Source organism: Mauremys mutica, chromosome 10, assembly GCF_020497125.1.
Source record: "Mauremys mutica isolate MM-2020 ecotype Southern chromosome 10, ASM2049712v1, whole genome shotgun sequence".
NCBI classification, from domain to species: domain Eukaryota; kingdom Metazoa; phylum Chordata; order Testudines; family Geoemydidae; genus Mauremys; species Mauremys mutica.
In genome coordinates, this window is record NC_059081.1 from 81,821,085 (window position 1) to 81,848,136 (window position 27,052).

The 27,052-nt window shown below is 59.4% G+C and overlaps 3 protein-coding genes across 11 annotated transcripts in view; 2 read left to right on the forward strand and 1 right to left on the reverse strand.

The window, feature by feature from the left end:
* Positions 1-2,899, forward strand: part of KMO (kynurenine 3-monooxygenase) — a 43,550-nt gene extending 40,651 nt beyond the window's left edge. Inside the window, exon 15 of the mRNA XM_045032452.1 lies at positions 2,573-2,899. Coding sequence (XP_044888387.1) covers positions 2,573-2,743 — 171 coding nt within the window. The 3' untranslated portion in view covers positions 2,744-2,899. The remainder of the gene's footprint in view (positions 1-2,572) is intronic.
* Positions 2,744-6,836, forward strand: LOC123378310 (collagen alpha-2(I) chain-like). The gene is made up of 4 exons (XM_045031903.1): positions 2,744-4,195; positions 4,326-5,869; positions 6,000-6,209; positions 6,314-6,836. Exons 1-4 carry the CDS (start codon positions 2,744-2,746, stop codon positions 6,834-6,836), a joined length of 3,729 nt encoding a protein of 1,242 aa, XP_044887838.1.
* Positions 6,837-10,716: 3,880 nt separating this feature from the next.
* ITGB2 (integrin subunit beta 2) overlaps positions 10,717-27,052 on the reverse strand; it is a 60,916-nt gene continuing 44,580 nt past the window's right edge. For all 9 annotated transcript variants that reach the window (XM_045032814.1, XM_045032810.1, XM_045032813.1 and 6 more), the window contains 9 exons: positions 26,363-26,458; positions 25,604-25,693; positions 20,038-20,178; positions 18,609-18,793; positions 17,040-17,284; positions 14,801-15,020; positions 13,829-14,031; positions 12,880-13,046; positions 10,717-11,922 (listed from right to left, as the gene is read on the reverse strand). In XM_045032814.1, the coding sequence (XP_044888749.1) occupies positions 11,857-11,922; positions 12,880-13,046; positions 13,829-14,031; positions 14,801-15,020; positions 17,040-17,284; positions 18,609-18,793; positions 20,038-20,178; positions 25,604-25,693; positions 26,363-26,458 (1,413 nt within the window). In that variant the 3' untranslated portion in view covers positions 10,717-11,856. The remainder of the gene's footprint in view (positions 11,923-12,879; positions 13,047-13,828; positions 14,032-14,800; positions 15,021-17,039; positions 17,285-18,608; positions 18,794-20,037; positions 20,179-25,603; positions 25,694-26,362; positions 26,459-27,052) is intronic.

Sequence of the window (27,052 nt, forward strand, 5' to 3'; positions counted from 1 at the left end):
TGAAAGACCCTGCTCCAGGGGCCCCAAAAAACTCTCGTGGGGGCCCCTATGGAGCCCAGGGCCTGGGGCACATTGCCCCACTTGCCCCACCCCCTCTGGGCAGCCCTGCGTTTTTACTCTACTGGATGTTCCTGCAGAACAGCTGAGGGGATGGGGCGAGGACGGACTGTGGGAAAGGGGCACTGGGGAGGTGGCAGCTCTCCACACCATTGACCTGTGCATGGCGGCTCTTCCTCTGGCTGGGAGAGAGCAAATGACAGGCTGGAATCTGCCCTCTGGGATGGGGCTATGGTAGCTGTGGGTTTAAGCCCTGCCTGCCAGCAGGAATACAGGCCTTCAGCCCGGTCCCCCTTGTCTGACTTTATCACCAGCATGCCCCCAAAGCCACCTTTCCCCCGGCACATCTCCCCCAGCGCTTTTGCCTGGCCTGTGAATCAGATGCCCTGGCCTGAGCTTAGGCCAGTCACATGGGCAGTGGGTAGGGCAGGCTGTGCCTGCCCAAACAGCCAGATGTGGCCCCGCCCACATTCTGCCCAGGGCCTGGGGCCATGCTGCCCACCTTCCTGGGGCTGGGGGGGCTGCAGCAGCACCGTGCGCTCTCCCTCCCGGGCTGGGGGGGCTGCAGCAGCACCGTGCGCTCTCCCTCCCGGGCTGGGGGGGCTGCAGCAGCACCGTGCGCTCTCGCTCCCGGGGCTGGGGGGGCTGCGGGCACTAGCCAGCCTGGGGCAGGGCTGGCAGCTGCAGTGTGGGGCTCTGGGTTCTGGGGTGCATGGAAGGGGCAGGGCTGGGCCCCCAGCCAGTGGTTCATGTGCCACCCATGGCCAGTCACTGCGCTGAGCGTAGGTGGCCTGTCTGACAAAATCCTTTCCGGCTAGTTACACAAAGTGATCGGCATCTGCCACCCCTGGCGAATACCTGTGACAGGAGGCTCCGCTCACCGCCAGGATGGCCCCTCCTCCTGGCCCCTCTGGGGAATAGCTTGTCAGGTCACGCCCCTTCCTGCGGTTCCATGCCATCACTCGTCTCTCTGCCAGCCTGCAGCCCACTCCTGCTCCCCAAGCTGCTGCTGCCTCTCGGTGACTCAACCTCCGGACAGCTCACTATACGCGTTGTCCCCTTCCGGGACACCAGCGTCTCACTCCCGGGCAGTCTCCCCATTCACTGCCTCCTGGGGCCACACCTCAGTGCCTGGCCAGGACCCCGGGCCTGCCCTCTGCTCCGGGATCTGGCTCAGGGACCCTCTAGCCACCAGCCAAGGGCTGGTCCCTCCTGGACCTCAGCCTCTCCCTGAGCTCTCGTCTAACATTTGGTGCCAGCCCCACCACTCCCGCCTCCTGGGGAGCAACTGCAGGCTCCCCGTCTCTGCAGCCTCCAGCACTCCTCCCTCTCCCAGGAGTGACTGCGGCCTTTCCCAGCAGCCCCCTCTGCTATCACCTTCCTGCCTTTCTAAGCCCACCCCAGCTCTTTCCTCCCACCCTCAGCTGGGGAGGGGGCCTGAGCCACCCACTTCTCAACCTGCCTTAGCCCTTCCAGGGCCAGTGTGGGCTGAGCGCCCCATCTCAGAACCCACAGGCCCTTCCTGTATCCGTGCGTCTTCGCTGGGAAGGAAGGAAGGTGTCTCAGCTCGTGTTCGCTCAGAGGGCGGAAACCCTAGTGAAGACAAGATGGTGTGTGGTTTTCACAGGATTTAGCAGGTTGAGGCAAACCCTGACCTCCCCCAGCTTGACTTAACCATGGGGAGTTTAGGGTTTCCTTCAGCCTGCTAGCAGGTGAACACCACAAACTGTCCTATTCTCACTAGGACTTTCCGTCCTGCCAGCTAACGTGAGCGCGGGACGCCCCTTTGTCTGAGTGAAGACAAGTCCCCTGAGACGTCTCCGCTGGCAGCTGTGTGGCTGGAGAGGCTGCTCTAGACCAGCGGAGGGGCCTGCAATGTTCTGTGCTGATCCTTAGCCAACCAGGCGTGACTTCCGCCCTCTCAGCAAACTCCATTTCCTGATCACTGGGGCTTCGGGGCTTGGCTTAGGGTGACCAGATGTCCCGATTTTAGAGGGACAGTCCCGAGATTTGGGGCTTTTTTTAATATGGGCTCCAATTACCCCCCACCCCATCCCGATTTTTCACACTTGCTGTCTGGTCACCAGGGGCGGTTCTAGCCATTTCGCCGCCCCAACCATGGTGGCACTCCAGTCCCGCAGCGCCGGTGGACCTCCCGCAGACGTGCCTGCGGATGCTCCACTGAAGCCGCCGGACCAGCGGACCCTCCGCAGGGACGCCTGTGGGAGGTCCACTGGAGCCGCCCGCTGCCCTCCCGGCGACCGGCAGAGCGCCCCCCGCGGCATGCCGCCCCAAGCACGTGCTTGGCGTGCTGGGGCCTGGAGCCGCCCCTGCCGGTCACCCTCGCTTGGCTTAGCAGCCGAGCCTTCCTCTGGAGTGCCCCAGTCTGTGGGAGAGGCTCCATGCTGGGGGTGGTGTAATTCCTGCCCGGGGGCAGGGGCGAGGAGGGTTGTTCTCTCTGCTAGGGTCAAAACAAACCTTCAGGGCCAGGCTGAATGTCATCTTATTCTTGCAGGTGATTAACAAAGGACTCTTCATAATTGGGGCAGCAGCAGCACTGGGTGGCAGCTACCCACTCATAAAGTGGCTGTCCCCTAAGTCTGACTCCTGTGCAGAAAAGCTGTGGAGCTGGATGCTTCATCTCAAGAAAATTGGAAGTGTCCCACCGGAAAGACAACTGGCATAAATGCCAGGGGAGCCGCTGAGGGGACACATGGCAAAGGCCCAGGCTGTAAACTCGGAGAGGCGACTAGTGGGAGGGACACAAAGGGGGCACCAGCTAACGCGGACGCTGCCCGTGGTGCGGGACACGGGGGCTGCTCTCTCCCGGGCAGCCTCCGGCCACGCTGCCTGCCTGGGATGCTGCCTGTGGTGCGGGACACGGGGGCTGCTCTCTCCCGAGCAGCCTCCAGCCACGCTGCCTGCCCGGGACGTGCCCGTGGTGCGGGACACGGGGGCTGCTCTCTCCCGGGCAGCCTCCGGCCACGCTGCCTGCCCGGGACGTGCCCGTGGTGCGGGACACGGGGGCTGCTCTCTCCTGGGCAGCCTCTGCCCACGCTGCCTGCCTGGGACGCTGCCCGTGGTGCGGGACACGGGGGCTGCTCTCTCCCGAGCAGCCTCCGGCCACGCTGCCTGCCTGGGACGCTGCCTGTGGTGTGGGACACAGCGGCTGCTCTCTCCCGGGCAGCCTCCGGCCACGCTGCCTGCCCGGGACGTGCCCGTGGTGCGGGACACGGGGGCTGCTCTCTCCCGGGCAGCCTCCGGCCACGCTGCCTGCCCGGGATGCTGCCTGTGGTGCGGGACATGGGGGCTGCTCTCTCCCGAGCAGCCTCCGGCCACGCTGCCTGCCTGGGACGTGCCCGTGGTGCGGGACACGGGGGCTGCTCTCTCCCGGGCAGCCTCTGCCCACGCTGCCTGCCTGGGACGTGCCCGTGGTGCGGGACACGGGGGCTGCTCTCTCCCGGGCAGCCTCCGGCCACGCTGCCTGCCTGGGACGCTGCCTGTGGTGTGGGACACAGCGGCTGCTCTCTCCCGGGCAGCCTCCGGCCACGCTGCCTGCCCGGGACGTGCCCGTGGTGCGGGACACGGGGGCTGCTCTCTCCCGAGCAGCCTCCGGCCACGCTGCCTGCCTGGGACGTGCCCGTGGTGCGGGACACGGGGGCTGCTCTCTCCCGGGCAGCCTCTGCCCACGCTGCCTGCCTGGGATGCTGTCCGTGGTGCGGGACACGGGGGCTGCTCTCTCCCGGGCAGCCTCCGGCCACGCTGCCTGCCTGGGACGCTGCCCGTGGTGCGGGACACGGGGGCTGCTCTCTCCCGGGCAGCCTCCGGCCACGCTGCCTGCCCGGGACGTGCCCGTGGTGCGGGACACGGGGGCTGCTCTCTCCCGGGCAGCCTCCGGCCACGCTGCCTGCCCGGGACGTGCCCGTGGTGCGGGACACGGGGGCTGCTCTCTCCCGGGCAGCCTCCGGCCACGCTGCCTGCCCGGGACGTGCCTGTGGTGTGGGACACGGGGGCTGCTCTCTCCCGGGCAGCCTCCGGCCACGCTGCCTGCCTGGGACGTGCCCGTGGTGCGGGACACGGGGGCTGCTCTCTCCCGGGCAGCCTCCGGCCACGCTGCCTGCCCGGGACGCTGCCTGTGGTGCGGGACACGGGGGCTGCTCTCTCTCCGGCCACGCTGCCTGCCCGGGACGTGCCCGTGGTGCGGGACACGGGGGCTGCTCTCTCCCGGGCAGCCTCCGCCCACGCTGCCTGCCTGGGACGTGCCCGGGGTGCGGGACACGGGGGCTGCTCTCTCCCGGGCAGCCTCCGGCCACGCTGCCTGCCCGGGACGTGCCCGTGGTGCGGGACACGGGGGCTGCTCTCTCCTGGGCAGCCTCCGCCCACGCTGCCTGCCTGGGACGTGCCCGTGGTGCGGGACACCGGGGCTGCTCTCTCCCGAGCAGCCTCCGGCCACGCTGCCTGCCTGGGACGTGCCCGTGGTGTGGGACACGGGGGCTGCTCTCTCCCGAGCAGCCTCCGGCCACGCTGCCTGCCTGGGACGTGCCCGTGGTGCGGGACACGGGGGCTGCTCTCTCCCAGGCAGCCTCTGCCCACGCTGCCTGCCCGGGACGTGCCCGTGGTGCGGGACACGGGGGCTGCTCTCTCCCGGGCAGCCTCCGCCCACGCTGCCTGCCTGGGACGTGCCCGGGGTGCGGGACACGGGGGCTGCTCTCTCCCGGGCAGCCTCCGGCCACGCTGCCTGCCCGGGACGTGCCCGTGGTGCGGGACACGGGGGCTGCTCTCTCCTGGGCAGCCTCCGCCCACGCTGCCTGCCTGGGACGTGCCCGTGGTGCGGGACACTGGGGCTGCTCTCTCCCGAGCAGCCTCCGGCCACGCTGCCTGCCTGGGACGTGCCCGTGGTGTGGGACACGGGGGCTGCTCTCTCCCGAGCAGCCTCCGGCCACGCTGCCTGCCTGGGACGTGCCCGTGGTGCGGGACACGGGGGCTGCTCTCTCCCGGGCAGCCTCTGCCCACGCTGCCTGCCTGGGACGTGCCCGTGGTGCGGGACACGGGGGCTGCTCTCTCCCGGGCAGCCTCTGCCCACGCTGCCTGCCTGGGACGTGCCCGTGGTGCGGGACACGGGGGCTGCTCTCTCCCGGGCAGCCTCCGGCCACGCTGCCTGCCTGGGATGCTGCCTGTGGTGTGGGACACAGCGGCTGCTCTCTCCCGGGCAGCCTCCGGCCACGCTGCCTGCCCGGGACGTGCCCGTGGTGCGGGACACGGGGGCTGCTCTCTCCCGAGCAGCCTCCGGCCACGCTGCCTGCCTGGGACGTGCCCGTGGTGCGGGACACGGGGGCTGCTCTCTCCCGGGCAGCCTCTGCCCACGCTGCCTGCCTGGGATGCTGTCCGTGGTGCGGGACACGGGGGCTGCTCTCTCCCGGGCAGCCTCCGGCCACGCTGCCTGCCTGGGACGCTGCCCGTGGTGCGGGACACGGGGGCTGCTCTCTCCCGGGCAGCCTCCGGCCACGCTGCCTGCCCGGGACGTGCCCGTGGTGCGGGACACGGGGGCTGCTCTCTCCCGGGCAGCCTCCGGCCACGCTGCCTGCCCGGGACGTGCCCGTGGTGCGGGACACGGGGGCTGCTCTCTCCCGGGCAGCCTCCGGCCACGCTGCCTGCCCGGGACGTGCCTGTGGTGTGGGACACGGGGGCTGCTCTCTCCCGGGCAGCCTCCGGCCACGCTGCCTGCCTGGGACGTGCCCGTGGTGCGGGACACGGGGGCTGCTCTCTCCCGGGCAGCCTCCGGCCACGCTGCCTGCCCGGGACGCTGCCTGTGGTGCGGGACACGGGGGCTGCTCTCTCTCCGGCCACGCTGCCTGCCCGGGACGTGCCCGTGGTGCGGGACACGGGGGCTGCTCTCTCCCGGGCAGCCTCCGCCCACGCTGCCTGCCTGGGACGTGCCCGGGGTGCGGGACACGGGGGCTGCTCTCTCCCGGGCAGCCTCCGGCCACGCTGCCTGCCCGGGACGTGCCCGTGGTGCGGGACACGGGGGCTGCTCTCTCCTGGGCAGCCTCCGCCCACGCTGCCTGCCTGGGACGTGCCCGTGGTGCGGGACACCGGGGCTGCTCTCTCCCGAGCAGCCTCCGGCCACGCTGCCTGCCTGGGACGTGCCCGAGGTGAGGGTCCCGGTGGCTGCTCTCTCCCGTGCAGCCTCCGGCCACGCTGCCTGCCTGGGACGTGCCCGTGGTGCGGGACACGGGGGCTGCTCTCTCCCCGGCAGCCTCGGCCCACGCTGCCTGCCCGGGACGTGCCCGTGGTGCGGGACACGGGGGCTGCTCTCTCCCGGGCCGCCTCCGCCCACGCTGCCTGCCTGGGACGTGCCCGGGGTGCGGGACACGGGGGCTGCTCTCTCCCGGGCAGCCTCCGGCCACGCTGCCTGCCCGGGACGTGCCCGTGGTGCGGGACACGGGGGCTGCTCTCTCCTGGGCAGCCTCCGCCCACGCTGCCTGCCTGGGACGTGCCCGTGGTGCGGGACACTGGGGCTGCTCTCTCCCGAGCAGCCTCCGGCCACGCTGCCTGCCTGGGACGTGCCCGTGGTGTGGGACACGGGGGCTGCTCTCTCCCGAGCAGCCTCCGGCCACGCTGCCTGCCTGGGACGTGCCCGTGGTGCGGGACACGGGGGCTGCTCTCTCCCAGGCAGCCTCTGCCCACGCTGCCTGCCCGGGACGTGCCCGTGGTGCGGGACACGGGGGCTGCTCAATGTGGGCTGTCCCCAGCAGGCAGCATGGCCGGAGGCTGCCTAGGAGAGTGCAGCTGCCGCGTGCCGCACCAGGTAATGTGGCCGGGAAAGGAGAGGCTCTGGCCCCGCCTCTTCCGTTCCGGCTCTGGCCCTGCCCCTTCATCTCCCCAGCGTCCAGCCTTGCCCCCCTCCCCAGTGTTTTGGGGAGGGGCAGGTGACCCTTTTCCCCCCCCCCAGGGTCACCATTGGCTGCGCAGAGTGCTTTGAGATCCTTCCAAGGTGCCACCATTGGTACTTGTCTGATGAGAGCTGCCTTGCTGCGTTCTTATTTTGAAACTGAAAACGCTGGTTGACAAGTGTGGGCACTTCCACAGCATTTGTGCCTGGAGCAAATGGGCCTAGCGTCAGGAACTCTCCTCAGGCAGGATGTTCCAGAATGCGCCTCCACCCCCGTCAGAGCTGGACTTCAGTGCAGAGTCATGCTCACCGCAAGCCACGTGTCTCCACAGGGAGGCTGCTGGCCACTCGGGATGGGACCAAACTCCCCTTGGGACTTTCTGCAGAGTTTTCAAACTGACTCTTACCGGTTCTCCGGGTAATGTTGAAAGGCAGTCTGCAGGCAGGCAGCTCCCCAATCGTAGATCACTGTAGCTGAAACAGTTCAGTTCTGTTTCCCCCTGGAAAGTTTTACTGCTATTGGGTTTGTTCAGGTCAAGGATTTCCCAGCAACCCCAGGATGAGTACGAGGATACAACCACCTAGGTTTAGCCTCGATTCAGCAAGAGCCTTGGGCATGAGGTAACTTTAGGCAAAGTGGAGAGTCCCATTGAGTTTAGTGGGATTAGGTATGTGCCTAAAGTCAGGCACTGGCTGAAATGAGGCCTACGCGCTCATGTAACACATGGGATTTTTAATCAGTAAACTCCCGTTATTCTGTCATCCTCGTCTACCCAAATAAAAGCTGGTTGAAACCAAAAGATGGAACGTAGAAACCTTTGTGATTCAGACATGTTTTGCCGCTGGGCACGTCTTCAGCTCGCCAGTGCTCAGCGCTGCCTGGCCTGTTTGCGGGGTCTCCTGGTCACTAAGCCCTCCTGGCTGGTTGTTGTTCCCAGAAACGTGGGTGCTTTGCTCTGTTTTTGGAATCAGGTGCAGCGACTGCTCCCTGGGATTGTCATTTCGTGCCTCAGTGCTAGCTACTAGCTTTTGTACCTCACTGCCGTGATTGTCCAGGCCTGGGAGAGGAAAGTGCAGAATGGGGATTAGTACTGCCCCCTCTCAGTGCCCGCTGGGGGTCTGGGCGTGGGGCAGAAGGACTGAGTGTGCGGCTTCCTTCTGTCAGAATTGAAAACTGATTTTTAAAAAAATGAAACAACTTGTCAGTAGAAAGTTCCCGGACGTGCCCCCGTTCAGCAAAGCACAGCTGTAATGTTGTCATTCAGCACCGGCTAGGCAATGGGCAGTAGCCACGTATTTAATCGCACACCTCGCGGCCCTGGGACGTAACGGTCTAAGCCGTGTGTAGCGTGTGGCTGAGCCTGGGACAGGGCCGCCCAGCGGATTCAGGGGGCCTGGGAGCGGATATAAAAAAGGCGCCAGCCGCTGCGGCACTTGTACTCATTGGGCGGGGCTCCAAGTCTGCGGCGGGGACGAGTCCTTCACTCGCTCCGCGTCTTTGGCAGCACTGAAGGACCCGCCGCTGAAATGCCGCCGAAGACCCGGAGCGACTGAAGGGCCCCCCGCTGCCGAAGTGCCACCAAAGACCCGGACCGCCGTCGGGTGAGTAGCCAGGGAAGGGGTTGCCCCACCCCCCCCCAGGCGGTCCTGGCCTGGGATGGGTTTCCCGGTGTGGGTTTTGGCTGCAGCCCCAGAGAGGGCGCCTGGCTGTGCCTCGGCCTCGCGGGAAGTTTCTCTCCAGCCGCAGAGCTCGTGGCCCACTCACTCCCTAATGGGGGCATTTGGAGCTCTACAAGAGCCACCTCGGCCTTCCTGGGAGTCTGACATCCCAGCGCAGAGGGGCAGGCTCCCGTCCCCGAGGCCACATTAACTCCCGAGCTCGGCATTGTGCACGCGGCCTGTTCCCCCTCCGGGAGGGGTTCTGTAAGGGACCCAAAGATTCCTGTGTCCTGCAGTGCTGCAAGAGGTGATACCTGACGCTCCTCCAGCTCCGCTGCGCTGTGCATACCATCCATCAGCCTTCAAACGAGGGCGGCCCCACACGCAGAGCCTGGCTCAAAGCACCTCGTGTGGGCAGCCAGGCTTTGCCAGCAGTCAGTCCCATGGTCCTCAGTCCTGCTGCCATCTGCGGGGGGGGACGACACAGCCTCACCGGCAGTGCGGGCCCAGATCACTGGAATGTCCAGGGTGCCATGTGTTGATGGGGGTATTGTGAGTATCACAGCTCTAGAGCCACATTCAGGGGGCGGTATTAGGCAGAGTCCCTTGGCCTGGCTACGCCTGCTCCACCAATGCGTGCGGGAGCTGACTGGACTCAGCACAGGCTGCAGAGGAGACGGAGGAGGAAGGTACAGGAACCCCCGCGGTGCTTTCACTGGCACCTTCTCCTGCCTCTACAAGCCACTCCAGCGCATGGGCAGCCGAGAGAGCGTCTAGCTCAGTAAGGGGAGGAACAGGGGAAGCCCAAGTCACCTCTGAGCAGGTCTGTCCTCGTATCCAGAGCTGTGTGAAGTGACCTGGGTTGGGCTCATCTGGCTGATGGAACCAGTCTGCTCCCTCGAGAAGGCATCACACAGACAGGGGACACACACACTGCAGGCCAGCCGCCGGCTTTGATGTATTTTTATTAATAGACCAGAGTGGGGATGTGACATGATGCTACAGGCAAATTGTTCTCACACATAAAGCAAGTTCTAGATGATAGGTGGGTAAACTACGGCCCGTGGGCCACATCTGTCAGACTATTTAATTTGGCCCTCAGCTCCTGCCAGGGAGCAGGGTTGGCGGTTTGCACTTCTCCGCGTGGCTCCCGGGAAGCAGCCGGCATGACCCCCCTCTGCAGAGGTGAAAGTAAACCGGTGCGGTCTGGTATGGTGTGCCGGCAAGAGCCAGTACGCCGTGCTGGACCGCACCGACTTCCACGGCGGGGATTGAAAGGGCTCTGGGCTGCCCGCGGCTGGGACCAGGATTTAAAGGGCTCGGGGCTCCCCTCAGCGGCAGGAGCTCTGGGCCCTTTAAATCCCTGCCCCAGCCCTGCAAAGCTCGGGGTTTCCCCTGGCGGCCAGAGCCCCCGGCCCTTTAATTTGCCCCTGAGCCCCGGGGGGATCCCAGCCACCTCTGCAGCTGGGAGTCCCTGGTTGATTTAAAGGCCCTGGGGCTCCCAGCCACAGCTGGTTCCCCAGGGCCTTTAAATCTTGAGAGGCCCTGCCCCTTCCGGATGAGGCCACGCCCCCTCAGGACTCCGGCAGTACCGGTAAGTCCTGTAAGTTACTTTCACCCCTGCCCCTCCGGCTCCTACATAGTGTGTGGAGGTGTGGCCAGGCGGCTCTGTGCGCTGCCCCGTCCGCAGGCGCCGCCTCCACAGCTCCCATTGGCCACGGTTCCTCATCCCCAGCCCCACCCCAGAGCCCGCATCCCCAGCCAGAGCCCTCACACCCCTCCCCCATACCGCAACCCCCTTCCCCAGCCCTGATCCTCCTCCCGCCCTCCAAACCCCTCAATCCCAGCCCAGAGCCCAAGTCCCGCACCCCCAGCCAGAGCCCTCACCCCCATGCTCCAACAGCCTGCCCCATCCCTGATCCCCCTCCTGCCCTCTGAACCCATTGGTCCCCAGCCCAGAGCACCCTCTTGCATCCCGAACCCCTCATCTCCAGCCCCACCCCAGAGCCCGCACCCCCAATGCCCCAGAGCCCCCTCCCACACCCTGAACTCCTCATTTCTGCACCCCCAGCTGGAGCCCTCACCCCCTCCTGCAACCTTACCCCCAATTTCATAAGCATTCATGGCCCGCCATACAATTTCCATACCCTGATGTGGCCCTCCGGCCAAAAAGTTTGCCCCCCCCCTTCTAGATTCATACAGACTTTTACAGGCATGACCCTCTGAAATAAGCATTAGTCATTCAGTGCCGCACTTCCAGCTAGCACCGAGCACGGAGAAACCCCCGGGATGTGCCTGTCGCTTTCTCCTGGGGCGCGAGTGTCCGACTGACTCACTGCGAAGGGGAGGAGGATCCTTGTGAGATGGGATGAAGTTAGCGTAGAAATCTGACTGCTGCACCTGACATATTTCACATTTGGAACTGTTGTTTCCTTGCCGCTAACCCATCACTGAGAAGGCTCAGACCCCACGGGTTCCGGAGCAGCCAGGGCTGCAGACCCACTGATGAATGCAGCAGAAAGCTCTGAGGGTCAGTCACTGGCAAGAGGGCAATGATTTAGGAAGATGTGGGGCACATCGCCGACTGCTCCCTCTTTCCAGCCACCAGCGTCCACCCACCCCTATGGCCACTACCCTCCTCACAGCGGGTTTACAGCTCTGGGGACCGGCACGTGGCCTGACCCCAGAACGATTTTAGCACTGCCTTTTCTACAAGACCTGCACAAGTTCCCGTAACAGAGCGCAGCACAGCGGGACAGGGGTTGGAGTGACCGCAGCCTTTGAGCGGAGCGCTTTAGACCAGAAAGAAGGGGGCATCTGGTAAAATGCCAAGCAAAGATCAATATTGGTTGCAGGTTGAAAACTAGTAACAATGCAGGCTTGATTCAAGCTCTAGCAGCAGCCAGTGCTTGCAAGTATTTGTAGCGTGAGTTGAGAGAGATGGTGGGATCGTTATCCAGGAGCCCATGCTAATGGAAATTGAAAATAATCCCACTCATCAAAGCTTATGCTGCTGCCTTCTCTCAGCCCTATCAACACAGCTTGCAGGAGCCACGCAGAGGGAGGAGGTTGCTGGAGGTGCACAACACAGCCTGCTGGACAAAGCCTGCCCTTCACTGGCAGCGTCATGCAAGAAGGGAACAGCGTACAGCAGATCTTTGCTTAGAGAATAAAATGCTGGTGCCCTTAGGTTGGTATTTCCTGGTTTAACAGTCGAGCCTTCACAGGCTGTGCAGGGTAGTGCCACGTCATTCTCCATTGAATCTGGGGTTCATGACAGTGGTGGTAGCACTCTGGAAAAGGGGATTATCACCCTGGGAAGAAATACCAGACAGGTACGTTGTTAGTGCTGCCTGGATTTTCCAGAAACAGCCTCAGTTCACCCCGCTGGCTAAGGATCGGCTCGAGCGAACATTACAAACTGACGGAGAGACGGGGGGCTGCTGACGTGTGGTTCTCCCCCAGTCACGGGGAGCTTTCCCCCCCACTTTGGTGACAGGTGAGCCATTGCTCCTGTGCTATGATGTGGACACACTGCTCCAACCCTCCAGTACTCATCCTCAGGTGCAGAAGCATTTGCCCAGGTGAGAGCTTCTGGACTAAAGAACCTGGTACGTCCAGGCGGCTGTCCCTCTCAGAGGGAGTGGGCAGCCAGTGGAGAGGCTATACAGTTCAGTTCTGCAACTTTTAACTTTTCAGGTCCCCACACCAGCCATGTGCCGATGATTTCTGGTTAGGGCTGCATGGGCATTTCCTCCTTCCTGCCATGAGACCAACCCTGGGCATGAGTGGCAGCAGCGATGTGCAATGGGAGACATCTCAGCTAGCCAGGGCCTCCAGATAAACCTGCTTTGGGTAAGTCTCTGGGCCCCCTGTGTCTCCCACACTGGAGAAGGGAAAGTCCGCCCCATCTTGCACCCAAACCATGAGAGTGTCTCAGCATCTGTATCTGTTCTCTCAACACCTCCAGCCTGTGGCCGTAAAGGAGCCACTGGCCCTGGTGCTGGGTTTGGGGAGGGTATAGGACATGTGAGGCCCATTGGGAATTAAAGCCTGGGAACCACTTGGCAGTGGCTTGTGCCCAGTTATTTCCCACACCTGCACAATTGCAAGAGGGCCTGAGGCCTCCTCCCCAGAGCCCACCTGCCCCACAACTAAGAGCAGACACCCGTCAGGCTGGCAGGGCTCCAACCAGCTCTAGGGAAAAGGCAGGGCAGGCGGAACCGGGCGGCTGTCTGTGGGGTGCTATGGGAGAGGCAGCGCCAGCTCACCTCATTCCACTTGGCCTTCAACTTCTCCTTCTCGAACCTGCTGTACTCCCTGCGGTCGAACACCTCCATCACCAGCCGCCACATCACCAGGAGCAGCAGCCCAATCAGGGCCACGCCCGCAATGGTGCCGCCCACGATGGCAGCAATGTTCGGGGGCTGCGGACACTCTGGGGATCAGAGAGCGCACAGGACAGTCAGTGTTCAGCCCTGCCGCCAGCAGCCAGGCTGGTGACATTGAACAGCATGTGCCACATCCCGCAGGGCGTGATGAGAGCTGGCCACACACCGAGCCTGATGGGGCCTGTTCGATTGCAGCTAGCGCAGGCTCTACGCCACCAAAACGTGGCAGCAGCCACAGCACCCGGCGCTGGCAGGCGGGTGCAGCCAGTCAGCTGCTAGATCTGCAGGCTGATTGCTGTTACCCCACTGGCGCTCTGGGGACCTGTCTGCCGCCTCCAGCCGGCAGTGCCTGACCAGCTTTCTGGGGGCTTAGGGGGAGGGCACAGCGGCTTGAATCCAGCCAGGAGCAGGACTCGGCCGGAAAGACAGAACGGGGAGGAAGGGAGGAGGTTTCAGAACCTGGCAGGAGGAAAGGGAAGGGGCCATAAAGGCCTGTCCGTGCTCGCCAAGGGACCCAGTGCTGGCTGTGACTGACTAGCCATGCTCATCTCCAGAACGTTCTCTGTCAGGTGACAGCATTCGTCCCCTCCCCACATGGGGGGCGCTGCTCTGGGAGGGGGGCAGGGGACTCCCCACCAGCAAGGGCGGGGCCTGTTTCTCGTGGAATCTTTACTTATTTTGAATGAAGCAAAATCCCCAATACTTTCTTTCTGTTTGAAAATTCCCATCCTGCTGAGCCTGTAGGGGGCGCTGTATCCTCTTCTGGGTTTGGCAGGCTGGCTCTGGTGTGAAACCCGCCCCGCCTTACGGAGTACAGAGACTCCAGTACCTTTCTCGCCAATGACTTGAAAGGAGTACTTGTCCTCCCCATCCTCCTGTTTCATGCGGTAGGAAATCCAGCAATTCTCCGAGTCCTTCTCCCGGCACTGCCGGCCGCCTGCCAACGAATTGGATTTGTCGATGTTCGAACACGCAGCTGTGCAGTTCTTCTGAAATGGGCCGCTCCCAAACTCCCTGCACTCCACACAGGAGCTAGAAGACAGACACAGGAGGCGCATGGCTCGGCCAATAGGCTGGCTGGCAGCTCAGGGATAGGGGGACCCGTGTGTGGGGTGGGAAGGAATATTCCCCAGCTCCGCCTGGCAGTGGCCTTGGGGGCTTTGCCTTCCTCTGCAGCATGGCGTGTGCATCACTTGCCAGGATTAACGCAGTTATCCAGCAGCTGCTTCACTAACCAGCACAGCCTAAGAGCACAGTGTGAACCTGGTGCGCCTCGCCCCCCATTCTCTGCCTGGGGCACGTCAGAGACTAGTCTCCTGTGGCCTGTCCCACTGGGGTCTTCTGTGGGCTGCTGGGTGCAGTGTGTGGGCAGCCGGTGGTGCTGCGGGCCCGTGACATGCGGGAGGTCGGACCGGACACCCTGCTGCTCCCTTCTGGCCTGAGGCCTGGGGCTGGTTAGCTAGTGGATCAGGCACACGGGGGCAGGAGGAGGCAGACTGATGGCTGGGAAGAGGACGGGGCTGCCTGTGACTGGGGTTCCACGGACCTCAGAAGCCTCATGGGGGGCAGAGTTGCTGGGGACACTCGCAGGCCACGGGCAGCTGTAGAACCAGGTTCTTGTGCCTCCAACCCACAACTGCGGGGCCGAAGCGGCCATTAGCAGCAGCTTTCCAGGTTAGCACAGAACCAGCCACCGTTGACGAGAGAGGGAACCGCCCCCGCGCTGTGCCCCTGAGCTCCGGCCAGGGGAGGCGAGAGCGTGGGGAGCCGCCAGGCTGGGGCGCTCCTGCAGGTCACTTACATGTACCGGGCGCAGGGCGAAGGGCAGCCAGGGCATTCCTCGCAGAACGGGGGCTGGTAGCCTGCCTTACACTGGCACGTATTGCACCGGCAGTGCCCACGGTCGCTGCACACCTTCCCCCGCGGGTTCACACAGCCGTCTGTAGACTTCTTGCACTGGCAGGCGCTGCCTTCGAAGCCATCAAAGCATTTGCACTCCCCACAGTCACAGCGCCCTCTCTCTGGGGGCAAACCGAGATTTTAGAGCCAATACAGCTGCTCTGGGACAAACCCTGTAGGCAGGTACCTGGGCGGGGCCACCGGGAGCAGGGCCGGCTCTAACATTTTTGCCGCCCCAAGCGAAAACAAAGAGCGCTGCCCCCCCCCGAGCGTCGCGTCGTGCCGTGCCACCCAAGTCCCCGCCCCCCTGAGCGTCGTGCCGTGCCACCCAAGTCCCCACCCCCCCCGAGCGTCGTGCCGTGCCGCCCAAGTCCCCGCCCCCCTGAGCGTCGTGCCGTGCCGCCCAAGTCCCCACCCCCCCGAGCGTCGTGCCGTGCCGCCCAAGTCCCCGCCCCCTGAGCGTCGTGCCGTGCCGCCCAAGTCCCCGCCCCCTGAGCGTCGTGCCGTGCCGCCCAAGTCCCCACCCCCCCCCGAGCGTCGTGCCGTGCCGCCCAAGTCCCCGCCCCCCTGAGCGTCGTGCCGTGCCGCCCAAGTCCCCGCCCCCTCGGAGCGCCGCATCGCCCAAGTCCCTGCCCCTCCAGCATGGCGCCCCGCCTATCAAGCCCTGCCCCCCCCCCCAGCGCTGCCCGGCCGAACCAAAAAAACCAAAACCAAACCCCGAGTGCCGCCCTGTCCCGAGGTGCCGCCCCAAGCACGTGCTTGGTAGGCTGGTGTCTGGAGCCGGCCCTGACCGGGAGCGATGAACCTCTACAGTAAGAGAAGAATCTAGGGGCCAATCCTGTGAGAGTTATGGATTCCTTCACCGGCCTGGCCTTTGCCTGCCTGGATTTTCACCCTCAACGGACAGGTTCAGAACACGTCCCTTCTTCCAGATGGGCGGGGCTTACATTTTCAGAGTATTTCCTGGAGCCCCAGAGCTTGGGGTTTCAGCCCCGCAGGAGGCACCAGGGCTCAGGGCTTCTGCCCCGCGGGAGGTGCCAGGGATCGGGGCTTCTGCCCCGCGGGAGGTGCCAGGGATCGGGGCTTCTGCCCCGCGGGAGGTGCCAGGGCTTAGGGCTTCTGCCCCATGGGAGGTGCCAGGGATCGGGGCTTCTGCCCCGCGGGAGGTGCCAGGGCTTAGGGCTTCTGCCCCGCGGGAGGTGCCAGGGCTTGGGGCTTCACCTTGGTGGGGTGCACCGGCACCTGAAGCTTTAGCTCTGTGGGTGCACCGGGGCTTGGGGCTTCTGGCCTGTGGCAGGCACCAGTGCTTGGGGCTCTAGCCCTGGGGCTTTGCCGGGGCTCAGAGCTTCTGCTCTGTGGAGCGTTGCGGAGCTTGGGGCTTTAGCCCTGTGGGCTTGAAAATATTTACTGGAGCTCTGCTCCGGGCAGCTCAGGCTGAATTTAAGTCCTGCCCAAGGGGCCTTTCTACGGCATCGCACTTAGTGAACTGGGTAGCTGGGGCTGTATCGGCATAACTCCTGGACACACTGAAAGCGTGCGGCTTCCTTCTCCAGTGGAGCACTCTGACCCAGCTAGTGCCCGCAGGGCCACGAGGGCGGGTGGGAAGCCAGAGGGAGGAGAAAGAGCCCAGACATTAAGGCTCTCTCGCTAGCTTCTCACAGCACATCCCTTGTTCGAGCACATCAAGCCCTGGGTGTTTAAGGAACGGCCTCGTGGGGAACTTGTGTGTCTTGTGAGGACAGTGAGGAAACATGTGGAGTGGAAAGAAGCGTTTGGATGATGTTCCCGTTGCAAATATTAGCCTGCCCCAGGGCCCGGAGCGTGGCGCCCGCACAGCCCTTGCTGCACTCCCATCCGGCTACTGTGGTTGCAAAGCACTGGGAAATGGGCTGTCTCGCCTATACAGCTCCACTGGATGGCAATCTAGGGCACGTGGCAGGCTAGTACGGAGACTAACCCGGCTGGTTCTCGGAGATAAGGCCTGGGTCTAACTCAGGAGTCTGTCTGCTAAGAATAATGCACTGACGCGTGAGGGCACAGCGGGGGCCTGCAGCCAGTGCCCCGGAGCAGGTCGCCACTGGAACAATGGCCACAGGACAGGAAGGGAAGGGGCCAGGTCAGACCCCGGAGCCGTCACTCACCTTCACCGCCGCACAGCTGTCCGTTATGGACCTCACAATTCACGTTGTCGCACTCGCAGAAGGTCCCGTAGATCTGCTTGTTGGGCGTGTCACTGGTGTGGCAGGTGCACTGCCCACACACGCAGTCCCCCAGGCCCGAGCAGATGACCGAGGCATTGTCCTTCCGACAGCTCCCTTCCAGCTCCTTGCTGCTTTTGCCTTTTGTTTCGCACTCGCAGTTCTTGCCAGTGTGGCCTGGATCGCAGCTGGTGTGAGAGGAGAGGAACCCAGAAATCAGGGTCAGTGGCAGGCAGTATGGGATGGAAACCATTACACTGGTCAGACCATCCTCAGACCTGCCACAGCAACACAAAGAGCTTGTGCCTAGGAGCTGGTTCTCAGAGATGCTGAGCACCTGAAACCCCTTTGGTTTTCCATTGTCCTTCCCTGTAACCACGGCACCCCATATCCTTCACAGTGATATAATTATGATATGATTATTGCGTAATTATGATACATTTTGTGCAAGACGGGTCATGTGAGGTGTCATTGGAAAAGTTATGATTTGCTGAATATGATTATCCTGTTTCTATGCATGTATCATGTTTGTATCTAAAGTTAGGAATATTGACTATGGATCTATATGTCAATCATGCTTACTCTGGGTGACTCCCACAAGCAGCCTTTCTGGTACAACAATGAAGAAGCCAGACAGTGCTGGCGGCCCATCAGCAAAGACAATGGACCCTGGAAGAACTTAACCTTCCTGTTTGAACATTCCAGACAGCCTGTAAGTAATGGCTGCTATGACTCAGCAAGGTATGCAAGGGCCTGTAACCCGGCCACATGACTCTGAACTCCATCTTGGGATGTCAGTGTTTTTCCACAAACTGAATTTAGGACAAAGGGTTCCTGCCATATGCTAAAGCTCTGTAAGGCAGGGAGTGACATCCTTGGTTGTTCTTCACTCCTCACACAAGAAGACTCCTGGAAACATCTGAGGAACAAAGACTGAACTGGGGGAAGTGCTGGACCCAGGCTAAAGACATATCTAGCCTGTGTATGAAAACCTGGGGATTCCAAGCCGCAAAGCAAATGCAGCTTGTGCCGTAAGAGTCTGCCAACCTGCTTGTATCATCAGCCAGGGTGAGAATTTGCTAATTCATATCCAATCTCTCTAGTAGTTTAGGCTTAGTTTGTGTTTTTGTTTATTTGCTAGGTAATCGGCTTTGATCTCTTTGCTATCCCTTGTCCACTGCAGGACATCCTGACAGGCAGAACTTGGCCCATTAACTGTGCCCTGTCACTGTGACATTCACCAGTCATTGAAAATAAAACCAACCTGCTGAAAGTTCTCGTGGGAAGAAAAGAAATGGGCACATTAGGTTGACAGAAATAAGTGTCTGTGCCTCACACTTTGTGGATTTCATGGTCCCTGTGCACAAAGACTGTCCCAGCATTGCCATGAATGCCAGTACAGCCATCAGCTGGCTTGGTGCTTGGAAAGCCGGCCATTCCCAGTGATCCCCTAGCTCCTGATGAGCCCTCGGACCCCCGGTTCAGTGGCATGGTGTTACTGGGATCATTTACCTGCACGTGCCACACACGATTTGGCCGTTCCCGTTGCAGGCAGTGGGGCTCGGTCGCTCATCACACTCACAGGTGCACCGGCTGACCAGATCCACAGTGAGCGTGTCTGTGAAGCCCAGGGGCCGGATGGTAAAGGACTGGTTTGCGATGCACTCCTTCGCTGTAACTTTCACCTGGAAAGTAATCTGGAAGGGGGGTGAAGGAGCCAGGTTATGGGACTGTTTTCTAGGAAAGCATCATGGTCAAGGTGCTCAGGCTATCAGCCCTAGCCTAAATTTGCCTCTGTCCTGAAATGTCCCCTCCAGGAGACAGGTAATTTCTGGAATTGGGTCTGCGGGGTCCCTTCTCAAATCTCTCACTAGGGCACAGCAGAGATGGTCAAACATTGGAACGTCCGTCCTACGAGAAATGCTTCTATTTCAACATTTGTTTTTGTCCTGAATCAGGAAAAAAGTCAAAATATCAACCCCCCACCCTACACATACACACACGCACACACAAAAATTAGAAGTTCAAAGAAAAATTTGTTAGGTCCAGAAGGGTTGAAACATTGTGTGTCAGATCAGTTTGACATTAAATTGTGTCCACTAAGCCACCATGTTGTATTGCAGGTGTCTCATGCCCCCATTCTCCTCTATGGGCCAGGCTCCTGGTTTGGACTACATTTCCCATGATACACTGCTGTCATGGGATTCCCATGATGCACAATATTAAGTGGCAAGGTCACGGTACATGGTAGGAGATAAAGTCTAGCCAGAGAATCCAGTTCATAGGGGACAATGGAGGCACAAGGCACCCAAATTACAACTCCATGATGCACTCCATGAAACAGCTCATGCAGACACAGATTAGTGTCTAACTGACCCGAAATGAAACATTTTGGTTTGATTCAATAAACTGAAATTTTTGGTTCAGGTCAATCCAAGCCAAAACAAAGTATTTAGTTTCAGTTTTTCCCAGATGGAAACAAACAAACAAATCTGTGAAAATCAATGTTTTCTAATGGAAACATGTTGATTTTGCAGAAATGACATTTTCCATCAAATGAACATTTGGCTGGAGAATTCCCAGCCAGCTCTGACAGATTGCACGGTGAATACAGTCCTTTCTCAACTGCCATTCAGTGCCCAAGCCTGGGAGGGGTTCAGGATTTGCAGGAGATGTTTCTGTTTTGCCAAAAAAAAATGCAGAAAAGAAAAGAAAGCCCCATTTTCTGATTCTCTCTCCTGCTGTGACAGGTAACCTCAACCTTAACTTCACCTGAACATGGAGATGGGGGCAGCGAATTGGGTTCTGCTATGAAAAGAACATACAGGAACTCAGCACACAGGATCCTGTGTTCACTTTGAGCTCTAGAACGTTAGTACTGTTCCTCATCTTTCTGCGAGAAACTAAGGTTACAGAGAGGACTGAGCCAGGGCTCTCCTACCTTGTCATGGATCTTGACATCACCACATTCCCCTCTCACGCCATCTATAGTGGCTTTTTTGCCATGGCAGAAAGAATCGTATGTGATTTTCAAAAAGTCCGGCAAGGTACCATGGTCCAGGATGACTCTGGAGGACAAGTTCTGTGAGGAAAATAAGAAAGAAAATGACACAGAAATATGTCAGCATCACAAAGAGGGGATCAAATCTGAGAACTGCCTCAGAATAAAGACTCCTTGAGGATGGCTTTCCTGTGACACAGTGTATTACACCTCCTGTTGGGTTCTATTGCTTTTCCTTTGGGTGTAATTGTAATCAGTTCAATACAAGGTATGACTGAGAGGGAGGACTAGGAAGTGAGATCTTAGCTCTGATAAATGTGGTGGAAATGGGATTGCTAGGGTATGAGTTGGGATTTGGGATGTGCAATCTATGCTTTGTTTTGGAGAAGAGTGGGTCAGTCTTTCCCACCACAGATCCATCACCCCTGCTCTGTGATAATGAGGCAACATAACTGGGAACATCAGCTTGGACTCTGCACTGCTCCAGGGCTTTCCAGACAGGGAAAATATGTCCATTCTTCAATATGAAAGCACACCGTGGAAGGACAAGGAGGAACATTTTGGTTCGTGCTCTGGCAATGACTCATATGTAGTGTAATGTTTGTGCACAGCACCTGCATGTATAATATAAGTCAGATACTTGGTATGTTAGAATTCTCATATACAAAATTAACGATCTGTCAGTAATTAATTGTTTGCTGCAAAAACAAAGACTGCACTAAAAAATTTGCAGGTGAAACCCATGTTAATTTCCATTGTCCCTTCCAACTTCTCAGTACTGTTTTTGAAATGTTGTATTTTGCTTCTTATTTATCCTGAGCCAGTATTGATTTTATTTTATCCTACTGTATAAGAGCTAGGTATTAGTATTATTACTGGTGCTCAGTAATGGGGTTTACAAACCCCCTGCTGAACATGGGGCTGTGGGAAGGAAAGTCTCTCCTGTTTACAAGCAAGCAGCTTCATCACACTCTCAAGCAGCTCCCAGAACAGCCAATCGTGGAGGCAGGCACCCACAGCTGCAATCAGTAGAGAAAACAAGACCGGCTATAAAGAGCACAGTACAGAGGTGGAAAGGCCTGCGGTAGCAAAGGGGTGACAATCCCACACCAGGTTGCCTTCAAGAAAATAGCCAGGAGACTGAAAGACTGCAAGCCCTAAAACTGATAAAACTCAGTTGGATGTGATGGTCTTGGAAGTGATTTGATTAAGAAGGTGAAACCCCTAGGAAGACCATACTTAGTAGTGGTTGTGACACACTGTACCCTATGTTCACCACTTTTATATGGTTATGATATATTTTGTACAAAACGTGCCTTGTGCAGTATCATTTGAAAACTCATAATCTGCTGGACATTATTAGCCTGATAAAATATGTGTGGCAACTTTGTATGTAAAGTGATGAGACTCTAATCGATAACAATGATTTTACTTTGTGTTACAAAGTTAGAAAAGCTGGCTCAAACTAGTTTTTCAGAGACTTCACACCAGCAGGGTGCTAAAGAGTTAATTGGAAATTCACCAGCTGTAAACAAGAAATTTACAATTCACCTGAAGGACACCTGGAAGCTCAAGTATGCCATGGAACTGCCTGACCCCATGACCCAGCAAAGACTTTTCCAGTACAAAGGGTTAGATTATAAGAAGGGGCAGGGAATGCCTCAGGTCACCTCACCTCTCCACCATATGTTGCTCTGCTCATAACATCAAGGAATACCTGAAGAACACTGAACTAAGGGGAGTGGTCCCAGGCTGAAAGGAAATCCAGCCTGTGAACTAAGAACTGGCTGCAGTATCTGGTGTGGTGAGAATGATGTTTGCTTCAAATCTCATTTACCTTGGTAAAGTTTAGGAATTAGACTGCAGTGTTATCTTCTGATTTCAATTATAACCAGTTCTGACTTTTATGCCCTAACACTTATAGTCTAGTTCCCTGTAAGCTGTGTGGCTGCGCAGCAGCCTTCTTATCACCACGCAGGCACTTGGGGAACTCACCCAGGGGCCAGGGGAGGGGTGATCCTCTCCCGGCCCCAACCTACCTGCTGCGGCCGGGGCAGCCCAGACTTGCAATGTCCAGGGCACTCCTTCCCCGGCCCCAACTCTGCCGCGGCCGGGGTGCTTGGACTGGCTGGGGCACCCCTACCCCGGCCTGAACCCAGCTGGGGCGGCCTGGCCTGGCTCGAACCCAGCTGCAGCTGGTGTGGCCCAGCCTAGACCCAGCCCTGGCCTGGACCTGCCATGGCACCCCTCCCCCGGCCTGAATCCAGCCTATCCTGCGGCCCCAGCCCTGGAGCTGCCCCGGCGGGAAGATGTGCCTCTCTCCCCCAGGCCACGTGTTGCTGTGGGGAGAGAGAGCTAGTGAGAGTTCTCTCTCCCTGCCGGAGCCCCCTCCTGTACCCCAAACCCCTCATAGAATCATAGACTATCAGGGCTGGAAGGGACCTCAGGAGGTATCTAGTCCAACCCCCTGCTCAAAGCAGGACCAATCCCCAACTAAATCATCCCAGCCAGAGCTTTGTCAAGCCTGACCTTAAAAACCTCTAAGGAAGGAGATTCCACCACCTCCCTAGGGAACCCATTCCAGTGCTTCACCACCCTCCTAGGGAAAACGTTTTTCCTAATGTCCAACCTAAACCTCCCCCTCTGCAACTTGAGACCATTACTCCTTGTTCTGTCATCTGCCATCACTGAGAACAGTCTAGTTCCATCCTCTCTGGAACCCCCTTTCAGGTAGTTGAAAGCAGCTATCAAATCCCCCCTCACTCTTCTCTTCTGCAGGCTAAACAATCCCAGTTCCCTCAGCCTCTCCTCATAAGTCATGTGCTCCAGCCCCCCAATCATTTTTGTTGCCCTCCGCTGGAGTCTTTCCAATTTTTCCACATCCTTCTTGTAGTGTGGGGCCCAAAACTGGACACAGTACTCCAGACGAGGCCTGTAGTGAGGTGGCCTGGTTCCCTGCTGCCCCGGAGAGAGACAAGCCCCCCCCTGGACACCAAAGTGGGCGGAGCCAGTGGAGCTTGCGCCCACCCCCCAGAGTCAAGGTTCAGGACAGGAAGTACAAAAGCTCAACCCCAGAGCTCACTAGAGCCCCGGCCGCCGGAGAAGCCAGACGCCTGTGGCCGAGCTCCCGGTGGGGAGACTCCTGCAGCCTGTGACCGACCTGAGGACTGGCCAGACCAGCCGAGGCCTGATGCCGACCAGCCCCCCGGAGAAGCTGTTAAGCCTGCCAGTGGCAAGCTACCCGGAGGAGCTGCCAAGCCTGCTGCTCACCGGGTATCCCGAGGAGCCCATGGTGCTCGATTCCGTGGAGGACACTGTCCAGACGCAGGTACTGGAGCGGGAGGTAGGAAGTAGCCCGGGGGCAGCGACCCTAGTCTGGCTGCAGCACCGCCAGAGCTGATGTCAGGGTGTTGCGGCCAGGATCCCCACTGACCCAGCAGCAGGTCACCTACCGCTGCTACCGGGCTGGGACGCAGTGGAGTGGGTGGGCCTGCGTCCCCCCTGCCACCCATGTGCCTCCCCCTCTCCCAGGCCCTTCGGAACCAGGGCCTGGGCCTCCTAAACCTATCTGTTTGCTCAGCCCCTGCCTGAGGGCCTGGGCCACGGACAGTTTGCTGTCCCGCCCTGACCCAGGGCCTGGGCTTATTGCTTAATGGTTTGCTCTGTCCCTGTCCAAGGACCAGAGCGTAGGACCCGCTACTGCCCCCAGACGGGCCTGAGTAACCGTTGTTTTGCCTCTGCCGCGGTGGGAGACCCCGCAGCCAGACTAGTTCCCTGACGTAACCAGACGGACGTAGTGAGGTGGTGTGGTTCCCCGCCACGCCGGAGAGGGACGAGCTCCGGCAGAACCCTCTGCCAGGCCTCACCAGTGCCGAATAGAGGGGAATAATCACGTCCCTCGATCTGCTGGCAATGCCCCTACTTATAGAGCCCAAAATGCCGTTAGCCTGCTTGGCAACAAGGGCACACTGCTGACTCATATCCAGCTTCTCGTCCTTTTCTGCAGAACTGCTGCCTAGCCACTCGGTCCCCAGCCTGTGGCAGTGCCTGGGATTCTTCTGTCCTAAGTGCAGGACTCTGCACTTGCCTTGCTGAACCTCATCAGATTTCCTTTGGCCCAGTCCTCCAGTTTGTCTAGGTCTCTCTGTATCTTACCCCTACCCTCCAGCGTGTCTACCACTTCTCCCAGTTTGGTGTCATCTGCAAACTTGCTGAGAGGCAATTAGGTTAGTCAGGCATGACCTGCCCTTGGTGAATCCATGCTGACTGTTCCTGATCACTTTCCTCTCCTCTAAGTGCTTCAGAATTGATTCCTTGAGGACCTGCTCCATGATTTTTCCAGGGACTGAGGTGAGGCTGACTGGCCTGTAGTTCCCCGGATCCTCCTTCTTCCCTTTTTAAAGATGGGCACTACACACTGACAAACTTTGCCCGCAACAGACACTCAGATACTCACCCTCCCCGCCTCAGCTCCCAACACAGCCCCCCAATGCAGCACTTAGCATAGCTCCTCTCGGACAGATCCCAGGCAGACTCCCTCGTTAGCCTCTCCGCTGTTCGCCGATTGGACTTACCCTGGACATCCCTGGCCACACCCCATACCCACACCCCAGCCTGAGCCCTCACCCCCCTGCACACCATCCCTCTGCCCCAGCCCTGAGCCCCCCCCACACTCCGAACCCCTTGGCCCCACCCCCGCCACATGAATTTAGTTATATGCGCCAATATGGAGGTGATGTGTCACACAGGGTCGGGTCACAAATCACCTCCATATTGGTGTACATAACACAATTCATTCCGCACATGGGTGTAAAAATTAGACTGTAAGCAATGTTCCCTCTATCTTTTACTAGTTAATCAACTTGTTTCATTGTTTCATCTAAACCAGTGTGTTTGACCAAAGTGTTTGGGAAAATCTCTACTCAGGTCAACAGGACTGGTGCATATTCATTACCCTTTGTTGGAATGATGAACTAATTTATGAGCTTGTAAGTCCAGTGGGCTACTGAATGGTACAAGAGGCACATTTCTTGGGGGGAATGTTGGGACTGTGGGTTATGAGGGTGTCATCCATTCCTGGATGGCTGGGCCTAGCATTCACATACTCAGCTGATGGCTGTAAGCGAGTAGAGCCTGGAGAGGTCTGCTAGTCACTAGCAAAGTGGTGTCAAAGGCACCCTGGGCTGCAGCGCTCAGGGGACACGGCCGCTCAGGTTGCAGCCTGGGGCATGTCCCATTGCTGCCATGCTCTCAGTGCAGTAGGTCCTTGCCAGAGGGATGAAGAAGGCCTGCCTGAGCATTCACAGGCTACAGGCATAGAAATAAACAGAGACATGGGGGAAAGGGGTGCAGCATGTCTGTTTATACTCTGTATAACTGGCTGAGCAAACTACCCTTCCCGTTCCATCCCCCCTCCCCCCAGACGGTGTAAGGCACACAGAGCTCTTGGTGCAGGCTGCCTGGCAAGGGCCAGACAGATACATCGAGCGCGTGATGTGAAACTTACGTTGTAGGCTTCCTTGATGAGCTGGATGACGTTGCTGGAATCGTCGTTCAGCACCCCCACTGCTGATTTGGGGATCAGATCACTGAGCTTCTACCAATGGAGAACATGCACATGAGAAGCAGCCCCTAATTTAATCATGTGCGCATGAGCACGTACTCTCCCTACACTGCCAAAGGTGTTGTGCAGTGTGACGATCGTTCTGCCTCAGTTTCCCTCCTGGTCTTCCACTAACCCACCCCACCTGGAACACCTTCTAGGCTAAGCTGGCTTAGCCCTGTGACTAGGTCACACAGACATTTCATCCCGTCCAGGGAACCCAAAGTCCAAACTCTGCCTTCCCACCTGGATTTCCTGCTCCTCTGATTCCTCCCCCGGCCCAGCCTCTGCAGAGTCCCAATGCAGCCCTGGCTTCCACCCCGCCTATGTCAGTCACTGTCTCACGCCAGCTCGGACAGGCAGCATCGTCTTCAGTCCCTGCCCCCCCGCCAGCCGGCTCTTCCACTGCTCTCTCTCCACAGCAGGCGCCAGCTGGGCTCCTCCCTCCCAGCCAGGCCCCTGCTCCAGGCGTCGCAGGGCAGGGATGACTGGCCCCAACCAGCCCACTGACCTGCTCCCGATTCCTGTGGGGTTCGTACACCCCACCTGGGCAAGAGCAGAACAGTGCTAATGTCACTGAGACTGGAAGGAGAGACTTGGGCTGCCTTGTCTCTCAGAAGCGTTGAACCACCACGTTTCTGGGACTGTTCGAGTTCTACTTACCTGGTATATTCCAACCATCCTGCTAGTGACAGCAAAAATGGGCTGAATGTTATTTTCAGCAAGCTTTTGTACCAGCTGGCCGACGGACGGGTAGTCCTGGGGAGAAAGGGAACAGCAGCAGCGAGTTTACATTTTAGACCCTTCTTTGCTATCGGGACGATAAATGTGCTTGGTTTCCAGACCCGCTCCCAGCACCAGCATGGTGACGGGTTGTGATGGAGTGAGATACCCGGGATCGCCTCTCTTGAGCCGGTAGCTGACTGGCTTTTCCTTTCTCCAGCAGCAGACTTGTGGGCCTAGCAACAGACTTTTAACCACCATCTGTCTGACTTACCCAGATGTAAATGAGAGAAATTGGAGCAGGCCCCAGAATTAGGGATTTCAGTGTCTCCGATTTGCTTTCCTTGCTGTGTGAATGGGTTACAGCATTTCTCTGGGTGGCGGCTACGGGAAAGGCCTGCCAGAGTGTCCAGGACACAAACCCCAGCACCCGATTCACTCCTCCATGCTCTGAGAGTAAAACAGGGGTTCCCCCTGGAGCCCACCCCCACCCCTCTAGAGCACTGGGGGGCTGCTTCACAGTCTCTTAGGGGGACCCTTGTCAGCAGGTAAGTGCTCGCCAGCAGCAGGCTCAGAAATGCAGATTTAATTGCAAACTTTCCATTCGGATGCTGTTCACAGGGATGTACC

What these genes read in the sequence shown, in the direction of transcription:
- LOC123378310 (XM_045031903.1), top strand. Translation starts at nt 2,744, where the DNA reads ATGCCAGGGGAGCCGCTGAGGGGACACATGGCAAAGGCCCAGGCTGTA. An exon ending in TGCCCGGGACGCTGCCTGTG is followed by an intron (nt 5,870 to 5,999) that starts GTGCGGGACACG and finishes GACGTGCCCGGG; the next exon opens with GTGCGGGACACGGGGGCTGC. An exon ending in CTGCCTGGGACGTGCCCGAG is followed by an intron (nt 6,210 to 6,313) that starts GTGAGGGTCCCG and finishes TCTCCCCGGCAG; the next exon opens with CCTCGGCCCACGCTGCCTGC.